General features: G+C 28.2%; 1 protein-coding gene across 3 annotated transcripts in view; it reads right to left on the bottom strand.

Annotated features, from left to right (window-relative positions):
* Miro (mitochondrial Rho GTPase) overlaps window positions 1-10,849 on the bottom strand; it is a gene marked incomplete in the record, with an annotated part of 32,661 nt that overhangs the window by 14,207 nt on the left and 7,605 nt on the right. For all 3 annotated transcript variants that reach the window (XM_067044910.1, XM_067044912.1, XM_067044909.1), the window contains 8 exon segments: window positions 393-523; window positions 1,774-1,909; window positions 2,852-3,041; window positions 3,400-3,520; window positions 5,369-5,537; window positions 9,098-9,139; window positions 9,484-9,585; window positions 9,665-9,715. In XM_067044910.1, the coding sequence (XP_066901011.1) occupies window positions 393-523; window positions 1,774-1,909; window positions 2,852-3,041; window positions 3,400-3,520; window positions 5,369-5,537; window positions 9,098-9,139; window positions 9,484-9,585; window positions 9,665-9,715 (942 nt within the window).

Below are 10,849 nucleotides of genomic sequence, written 5' to 3'. Positions count from 1 at the left end.
CACCCACCTTGTACATAAATTTGGTGATATAGTCCTATTCCTCCCCTCACACACCCACCTTGTACATAAATTTGGTGATATAGTCCTATTCCTCCACTCACACACCCACCTTGCACATAAATCTGGTGATAGAACCGTATCCCTTCCCTTACACACCCACTTTGTACATAAATATGGTAATAGAGTCCTAATCCTACCCTCACAGACCCACCTTGCACACAAGGCTTCACTTTTCCTGGCAGCTTACCCTCCTTGCTTTAAAATATTATCATGTTATTGGTCAGGTTATAACGTTCAACACATAATATCATATTTAGAATATTTTTTATAATTAACTAGTTAAAATTAAAGAATCAAAAATTAAATCATAACTGTTGAAAAAAAAAAACTACCTCAAATGTATGATCAATTAATCTTCTGCAAACTGTAGACTTTCCAACTCCTTTGGCCCCAATGACGTGACATTGATAAACATTTCTTGTAGATTGCTTTTTTAGTAAATCCAATTTCTTTTCTCTGGTAACTATAAGCCACATAAATGACATTTAGAATATTAATTTATAATACATATACACTTGAAGTAATTTTTTAAATTATAAATTATTACTAATAAATGCTAGATGCTGAGAATAACCAAACAGTAGTTTAACCATAATTGAAGGATCTCAACTAGTCTCAGGGCAAGGCCAACTCAGCCTGCAACTACTTCAAGCACTGATTGCAAGGTGATATTGACAACTGCTGCAGCTTCTACCATCGTGTAAATTTACTCTTGTGGCACAATCAGGATTTTCATGATACTCATTAGAGTACCCGACAACTTACGGCCACATGAGGAAACCTTGTCAAGGTTTGACTGTCAGTCAACTATTGCACCTTATAACTTCATAACACAAACCTGGAGTATAGCTTATAAGCATGTATGTTTCCTGTTTGTTATCATGTCGCTATGGTAAAAGTTGTTGTTTACTGCACTTTATCATTAAATTTTATCATATAGTGACTAATATAACTTGATGTACAATCTCAAAGAGGTATCATAATACAAAAAATATCAGAAGGCAATCATTATATATATATTTAATAGTAATGTAAGCTTTTAAAAATAAATCTTTGATAAAATATTAAATTATATATATTTCAGGTATAAAAACACAAAGAAAAAAATAAATCAGTAAAAAAAAAAGTGTGGCAGCCTCGGAGCTGGCCGACAGAAGTGAAACTTCTTGAAATGAAATAATGTATTAATATTCTATCGAATGGAATTGCGTTCCTTCTAATAGTTTAAGGCAGAACATATTAGTTACAGAATAATAATAATAATAATAATGATAATTAGAATAGAGCAGCCATTTCCTAAGTTAATTTTTTTATATATTATAATAGGAGAGAATAAGTTACTAGAAGCTTACTCAGTCATGCACTGCATTGCTTGAGCTACAAGGCACTGTAGGCATTATTAAGCTCCTACTCTCCTGTTATAATAAAAAAACTTTTTGGTAAGAATTGACCAGATGTCCAGACCTCTCACCGCTTCTTTGTCATCTCATCCAGTGTCATGAAATCAATTTACTCCCATATAATTTATTTTTTCGAAAGGATTTTTCCCTTAATATTTTACAATATAATATTTCAGTTTTATCAATTAAGTTTTTTTTTTTTTTTTCACATGACAGTACATTCATAAAAGATTAACTCAATAACTAGGGCCTTAGTAAGTTATGGTTTTGTTTAAAAAAATAATTATACATAATTGTATTATATATTACAAACCTTGTATTGCAGATAGTTGATTCTCACATTCATTAATTGGATATCCAAAATAAGCAAGGTATTCAAACGTTTTTTGAAGATCACTTACAGTCGTCAGGGACCAAAAGCACAGGAAACCTTGTTGAGTAATCCATTCCTATAAAATATTGGATTTTAATAATTATTATTAGTAAAACATAAAATAAAAAATTGTTTTAATATTTTAAATTTTTTGTCAAATTGACTCATGGACTAATCAGTTTTGATACTTATATATAATCAGTTAAGTCCAGCAACATTGAAAAAGCGGCTAAAGTTAGAAATTGACATAAACTAAAGTAAATAACTAAATGATCAAATTTATGGATAGTTATTTTAAGCCTATGCTTTTGTACATAAATATTTTAGTCTAAGAAGAAATTTAATAAAAAATAAAAAAGATCAGTTCTGACCCTTTGAATTGAATACCATTCTAATAAACGACTTAAGAAAAAGCTCAGTTAACAGCTCATAGCAAGTACTTCAATCATTTACCATTAGTAAAACATAGTCCGTCACTCAGGCGATACAATAATCATACAACATTTATCTCAAGTAATGTTGTAAAAAAATGTATTTATCTAATCAATAGATATTTTTATTTTTCAAAAAAAGATATTATGATCATGCTTTATAGAGAAAAGAATGAGTAGAATTAGTCCAGACATTGAGTGATGAATAGAATATCAAATTGAATAGCAAAAAATAAACATTAATTTTAAGTTTAGCTTCTAAAGAAATCAAGAGTGACTTTGAATAGAGAAACGGAAAAATCTGTAAAATATTATTGTGGCATTGGAACATTAAATTGCTTTTATTATAATATATATTTGAAACAATGTTACTGTCACTTTTGTCAATAGTTGTTCATTTAAACTGTTATGCGTTGAAACCAGTTGATAAGAATGTTTATTTGAAAATACCAAGTGGTTAATAATTTTTGTCTAATATGACTGTTAGCTGATTACACTGTGTGTAGATTGGGTTATTTTTGAAATAATATAGCAAAGAAATTCCTGAATAAGGAATATGTTAAAGGGAGAAATATTTTTTTTCTTACCTTGGCATTTGTCGGAACAATATTTTGTATATCTCCGCCCCAGGCTGGAGGACAGATTTTAAACATTTCATCTAGTTCCACTCGACTTAATGCACCATCTCTATCTTTATCATATTTGTTGAATAATTTTTTGAAGAACTCCGAGCCACGATGGCTAAGCTCTGTTGAACTTCCTCTAGGTACCTTTACCCTAAAAATAAAATTAAACTCACTAAAATAATAACAAATCAAAAAGAAAACATATCACAAACTTATTGTAATAAAGTTATAAATAAAATAAAGGCTAAATTATTAAACTGGCGATGTGAGTATGAAAGATGAAAGATCAATATCAATAGACTTTGGGTCAAATTGTTAATAAAATGTTACTTCAACCTATTCATATAAAGTATGTGGCTTCACCAATTTTCTTCATAATATCATGTTGTTTTTAAATTAGCATGTTATAATATGATATTGCTTATATTTTAAATATATTTTAGATAGTTAATGTGAGAACCACAAACAGCTTGTGCTGGTCAATTATTTAATATTCTGCGGATACTTACTGGGGGAAGAGGTAATCTTTTGATAGATGTAAATGGTCATTGTATCCAAATTTCCTCAGAACAGTCCAAGTAGTGTGGCTTCTTCCTCTTTGGACAAAGAGGCAATGAAGATAAAGAAAACCTTTAATAATATACAAAATATTTTATTATCTAAAGTTATAATTACATAGATGAAGAATATAATCTATAAACATATATAATTTAATTAATTAGAATATTTTGTAGGTAGAGAAGGGTCGGATCGGGTCTCTGCAACCAACAAAAATCTTATAACCAAAAATAGCTAAGAAGAGCAGAAAATTAAGGTCAACAATTATAAATTAGTTATTACGATAGATAGATGATAGAATAATAGATACAATAGATAGATGATAGAACAATAGAAAATAGGTAGATTATTCTAGACCAGACTTTTTAAAATAATGTGTAAATGAGATATATTAAAGGTTTCTTCATGAAATAACAATTATTCATCATTAAATGATTATTTGGTGGAATAATCTTAGTGAAATAATTTTACTTGTATAGTTGTATATATTTATAAAAAATAATTATTCATCGGATCATGCATTACAACATGCCATTGGCCATGCAAGTTGGTACAAAAGCCATTGTGTAAACTGTATGATAGTTAACATAGTGCATAATGATAGCCAATTTTTTATTATTTACTGGTATTTGCAAAGCTTAAAGGTTTTTTTTTTTTTAATTTTTTATTTATTTATTGATTTCTCACTAACCAAAATAAATTTACACATATACTGTAGTCATATTATACATCTCTTATTAAATATTATGGAAAATATTAAAAAAAATTATTAATATTAATTGAAATTTTAGTGGTAATCCAAATTAAGAATTATTTAATATTTATAAATAACGTTTTTGAAATAGAGGATTATTATACATTCTTATTAAGATGATGATGAATTTTGTGGATAAAGAAAATTTATTTAGTCATTTCTAGGTGAAATACGTGTTTTTACTTTTTTAAATGTAAATTTAAATATTTTGAATATAAAAATAATTTTTGTTAAGAAGCTGGAACAATGAAGTCCAAATAAAAGTATGTTGGTCACTGTACACTGGCATTTCATAATATAATAAGGCAGTGAAAACTTATAAAACTAATTCTTGGAGAAGTTTGACGGGGGGTGCGGCCAGCAAAGAACAACATAAATAAACAAAACCATATTTATTTATTTTATGCCAACGTTTCGACCTGAGTTTCAGGTCTTCATTAGGGGTTGTGACGTAGAAGGCAAGTTTGTAACTGGATTAACTAATTGTAATAATTAACTAATCAGTTATAAAACTAATTATTAATTATTTCTATATCATTATTCGGTGCCATTTGGACCTCACAGTTTTTTCTCAGAACTCAATAAGATAATACACTAATAATTCTTATCAGAAAAAAAATTAGTTTATTTTAAAAACTTCAGTGAAAGTGTTTTTGTTAAATTATTAACAATCAAATACAATAATCAAATTACCAGTATAAGTTAACAGTAAACTGATTAATTAAAATTTAATTAGTGATCATGATCCAATAAATATAATAATAATAACTAAAGTATTTAGAGATATTTCAAGTGGAACATAACTATGAAGAATTATTAAAAGAAATCATCTAAAAAAAAAGCAATCGACTTCAATCAAGATCTAATCACAAATATTTTACATAATGTAATTTAACATTTAAATTTATGATTATATATAATTTTTAAATTGTTTATGTTTTTGTTTACATAAAAAACTATCGCTTACACAAATAACCAATGCTTTCTCCTACAGTCAAATATATGAATTGTTTATTACCTTTCAATTTTATATAATTGTTTATTACCTTTCAATGTTATACAATTGTTTATTACCTTTCAATGTTATACAATTGTTTATTACCTTTCAATGTTATACAATTGTTTATCACCTTTCAATGTTATAGAATATATGAATTGTTTATTACCTTTCAATGTTATACAATTGTTATGAGAAACGCCACCAGTTATATGCCTCCTAATAATTTCTTTTACTTCTTCCATAGCTTTCTTTCTCAAAGGCAAATCAAAGCACCTCTTTTGAAATTCATTTAGCTCTTCATCATTGAGAAATCCATCATTATCTAAATCACAAACCTGAATAGGACCGGAAAAAAGAAAATCATTCATCACATATATATTCATCACATATATATTCATCACATATATATTCATCACATATATATTCATCACATATATATTCATCACATATATATTCATCACATATACAACCATAATATTTAGAGAAAGAAGATGATAAGGATGGCGGTAAAAAAAGATACTCAATTAGCAAAGAAACTATTTATTTGTAATCTATGTTTCAATCCATGCTACTACATGTCTTCTTCACGATAGAATACACAATATAAAAAAAAAATTTAAGGTATGTTAAGATTATAAGGTGAAAATAAAATGATATGAAAAACATAGTAAATTAGGAGAATATTGAAGTTTAAGTGAATAAAATAAAAATATTAATAACAAACAAAGAAATGAATAGTACAATTTAAAATGTACAACTGAAGTAATAACAAATAAAATGATTATTAAAAGAGATAACAAAAGTGGTAGAGCCAACTGAATATGATAATGTGAACTGCTATGACCCTTCGTGGGTCATGGGCTTAATACTTTGTAAGGGTGCACTGTTTTTAGAACAATGGTTGTACAAGGAGGTGATTTTTTAAAGATCACGCTCGACCACCAGCTATTTCCCCAATTAAGGGTACCCACATTATGAGACTGGGTGGACCCTAAGAGAGCTCCTCCAAAAAGCACAGGGTTGGCTTGCGGCTACTGCAGTAGAAACTAATAAAGAAAAATAATTATCTGCCATAGACAATCCAATCACGGGTCCTTAGAGTTAGTAGCAGAGTGCCTTCCTATTGTGCTACCTTGCTCCCATATAAACTGGGTTCATTGCATTCCAAAATGCCTCACCCCCCTCTCCCACAATGTTGAGGAGCTAATAATTAGAGATTTTGCAATTATATTGATTCTTCCTTCAATTTGTTTATTTTATAACAAGACCTCAATTGATGAAATATTGGTAAAAAAAAAAAAAAGATTAACTCAATTTTTTACTATACAAAAAAAATTGAATTAATAAGTTGGCTTATATTTTACAATAAAACATATTTTATATTTTTATTTATTACACACAGATTCTTAATTTGATCAGTGACATCACAGTAGTAAAAATACCTATGGAGAAAGTATGTACTTACTGGTATACTTTTACCACACTAAACTATAACTAGGGGGATTTGTGTACCAATGTGAAAACAAAATTAAAAACCACATTTTAAAACAATAGAGACCATAAAACAATTGACAGTATGTATCATGAGGTTAGAGTGAAACATTCAAGTTTTTCTTCAGATGTGCATACACTTCCCTGCACTAATAAACAATACAAACTATATAATAAATAGTCTTATTAGTCTACTAAACTACTCGTCGACTAAATGAAAACATTATGTTTACAAAAAAGTTAAATTAGATTTTTTCCAATTTTAACCTCAAATTAAAATGAAGAAAAGAAGTAATGGGAGAAGAAATGTGGTGTAAGTATGGTGGGTCGATGACTGAACCATGAAGATGATAAGGTATGGAAAAAAAAATTAAAGTATATGCTTACCTCAAGTTACCAGCAAGTTGTAACATGAGAAAAAGAAATGGTAGGAGAGAGGAGGAAAATAGTAGTAGGGGAGAGAAGGAAAAAGCCGTTGTTTAATTAACTACTCCAGTAGCATTATTATAAATTACTTTATTCGTTATCAATATTTTTGTTCTATTCACTTCAACTTCAATATTCTTTTAATTTACTCTGTCGATTTTGATATCATTTGATTATTTTCTTTCTTGTTTTATAATTTTATCATAATTTACAATTTTTTATATCTTGTTTATTTTAAAAAAATGGTTTCTTTGCTATCCGAGTACCATTTATAAATCACACTAAATGGTCAGATAATGGTAACACTCTAATCATTGTGCCCGCTAACAGCACATCAATAGCCTCGCGTCATCTGTGAGGTGATTATTTTATTTGGTCAAATTATAAACATGAGATTTCATTTATAGAATGGGAAATAATAAGCAATGACAATAAAATAATGAAATAATCCAGCAAATGTAACAAAACTTGTAGTTGCAAATCATTTCTCAGATGAAACCCAGACATGGCATGAAAAAATAATTTAAAACAAAAATTATTAGTAGGGTAGATACCCTACTAGAGTATTTAAAAAAAGTAAAATAAAACTAATTATCACAATAAAAATATTAAATATTTCTTAACAATAACAAAACAACAACAATATTCAATAGTAGTCGAAGAGGAGAGTGCTGGCACAGGTTGCAATAAAAAATGTTGCCATCTCAATTCTCTCATTACTTGAGTGTTAACGGAACAAGTTTCAAAATAAACACATTTTAAATACAGTCGACTTTGCTCAAATAAGATATAATTATATTTAAATTAAAAAGAGAAGTAGGTCGATAAAACATAAGGCATTGGTAAGTAAAACTTATTTTATTTAGAAGACCTTTACCAGGATGACTAGGCACAACATTCTGAGCATCACCTCAGGAATCTTGAGCCTGCAGCTATGGCGGTTAGATTCCAGCCTAGGCGTGTTGATTTTTACCTTTTAGCAATAGCACAGAATGATAATTCGACCCTCCAACTCTAGTTAAAAGAGGTTGATTACCTACAGGATAATCTCCCCTCTCCTCCTTCCATAAAGCCAGAAACGGCCAGGTTTGGGGTCAACATAAAAAAAATTGGTGGAATTATGTTCTAAGTTATGGTTATTTTTGTGATTTTCTAAAAAAAAACCAAGACCAGAATGGGGGAAAATTTTGAGCAAAACATTTCTATTTTTGCTTTGGAAATACATATTTAGGGTTCTTTAGGTTGAAATAACAAATATTAACTTTTACTGCCTAGAATAAAACAGGTTAAAAAAAGATAACAAAGTTGTAAATAAATACTTGCAATCAGGAGCGATTGGGCAGTCTCAATTTTTTCTATTTTCTCTCCTTTAGTTAGTTACTCATTCAATTTTTTAATATTTTATATTTATCCATTATTTAGTACTGCCAACAAGGAGCACTGGTTATTTATTTCAAATAAAAAAATTAAAGTTATGTTAGACGATGACTTTGTCATTTACGCCACATTAAACTATTTCAATAAGGATGAGACCTACCTGACATTAAAGAGCATTCTGTTATATATTGATTGCTATTACGATCAAAATCAAAATTGTTAGAACCGTTACTGAGAAAGTCGAATCTATAAATTGGTACTTCTGGTTGGTCAATTTTATCGAAAAAGTTGTCACAACCCAGACATACACTCCCCTTGCCCTTAAATCAATAATTTCAGTTTTGTACGACTTTTCATTTTTGAGCTAGGTTGTTGACACACGCATGCATGAACACACAGACCATTTTGCGAGACTCGATTATTTGGACTCGGGGTACTTTCTGTCGAAAACTGGAATTTGAAATTTTCACGATTGCAATTAATACATAGTTCATACATAGCAAGTGAAAGAAAAAAAATAGGAAGATAGGAAACACTACAAGAATAGTAAAACCAGACCAACTTGTTATATTTTCAAAATCAATTAAAATTTACAACTTACTCTAAATATGCGAGTCAATGCTTTCTTACACTCTTCTGTTAGCTAAAACAAATTCAAATAAATTAAATTAGAAACTTTTTTTTAAACATTTATGGTTTACTTCTTTTATTAACTAAACTTAAGAGCAGGCATAGCTAATTTATAGCACAATGAGCTAAGGATAATCTTATGAATTAGGGCTTGGGAGGCGATTGGTGGTTTTCTCATCCAACCTCTCGTTCAATAAAGCCTCTTTTTATTATTTATTTATGTAAAATGTATGTTTGTATCTACATATTATGCAGGTATATATTAGGGAGAAAGATAAATATATAACTAGTGTATATATATAAATAGTGTTGGGTACACTATTCACAACTAAATAAACCACCCCATGTATTACTTACATCTTGCTTATCAGAAATATAGATGGGAGCGATAGGATGTAAAACAGCTTTTTGTGCATAATAAAACATTTCACTGATATTCTTCAATGACTTCGCCGAACACTGCCAAAATGAAAGAAGAAATCATAAATCAAATTTTAACAGAGTGGTTTATATGAACTTCATCGGCTTTTCTACTTACTTCAACAAAACTCTCAATTTCTGGATACTCCTCCATGATTTCTTGGGCAGCCTGAAATTTGATTTGTTTTCTTAACTACTGATAATTTTAAACTATAATAAAGACATAATTGACACAACTAAAGTATAAGGATGGAACATTTGATACATTCCAGGCCATATGAATGAATACACACATGTTTAAGTTATTTTCAAATTTATTTTATGATAATTTAAACACAATTATTTTAATTTGTTTTATTTTAAATAAATATAAAAGAATTATCTTTTTCAGATGAAAATGAATAATATTCTTTAAACTGAACTACCAAACCTCAATATCAACAATTTTTAAATATTAAATATTTCGTTAGATTAAAAAAATAAATATTTATCAAAACCTAGCTTGATATATTGATGCAATATTCAAAAAATATAAAAATAATTTAATCTTGAAATTAATTGAATCTGTAATTTTTTTTAAAATTATTAAATTAATCAAAACAAGTTTTTGATAACAAATTAAAAGAATTATTATATAATGTTGCAGTATTCTGTAATTTCGCATTATACTGTAAATCGGATGCATTGGTAAAACTAATATACTTACATTAACTAATGGGTCTAAGAACGACCAATTTTTTATTTTTTCTTAGCACAACAGGAGTAGCACAAACAAAATGTGTGAGTACTAAATTATATGAAGAATGGAGTGATAAAATATGCTATCTCATATTTTTGGTGAATTGAAGTTTTTGGACTTATCTGATTCTTTAAATATGATTTCACAGGTTTTTTAAAAAAAAAGAATGAGTAGGTGATTTCTTTTTAATAATATTATAATATTGTATTAATTTAAGTTAGTAAGTGATAGCTGGTTGGAGGTAAAACATGGTAACTAACAAAGAAGACCGCTCGACACTAACTGTTTCATGATAATAAAATTCAATTCAATATTGTGAATGTCAGTAATAGTTGTGACAAGAGCTCTTTTGGTGATGGTAATACTCAAGAGTACAAACGAATTGAGTCTAAGTTACTCATCAAAAAAGATAAGAAAAATTTTCTGCATTTCTTAACCTGTTTTGAAGTAAATCATGGTACTCGTATCTGCAGTAAATATCATATATTAATATCAGTAATAATATCATGTATTAATATCAGTAATAATATCATGTATTAATATCAGTAATAATATCATGTATTA

The sequence above is a fragment of the Halyomorpha halys genome, unplaced genomic scaffold, assembly GCF_000696795.3.
Source record: "Halyomorpha halys isolate HHAL.00 unplaced genomic scaffold, Hhal_1.1 Scaffold43.1, whole genome shotgun sequence".
NCBI lineage: Eukaryota > Metazoa > Arthropoda > Insecta > Hemiptera > Pentatomidae > Halyomorpha > Halyomorpha halys.
The sequence above is the reverse complement of the archived record's forward strand: the minus strand, read 5'-3'. Positions and strand labels throughout refer to the sequence as shown.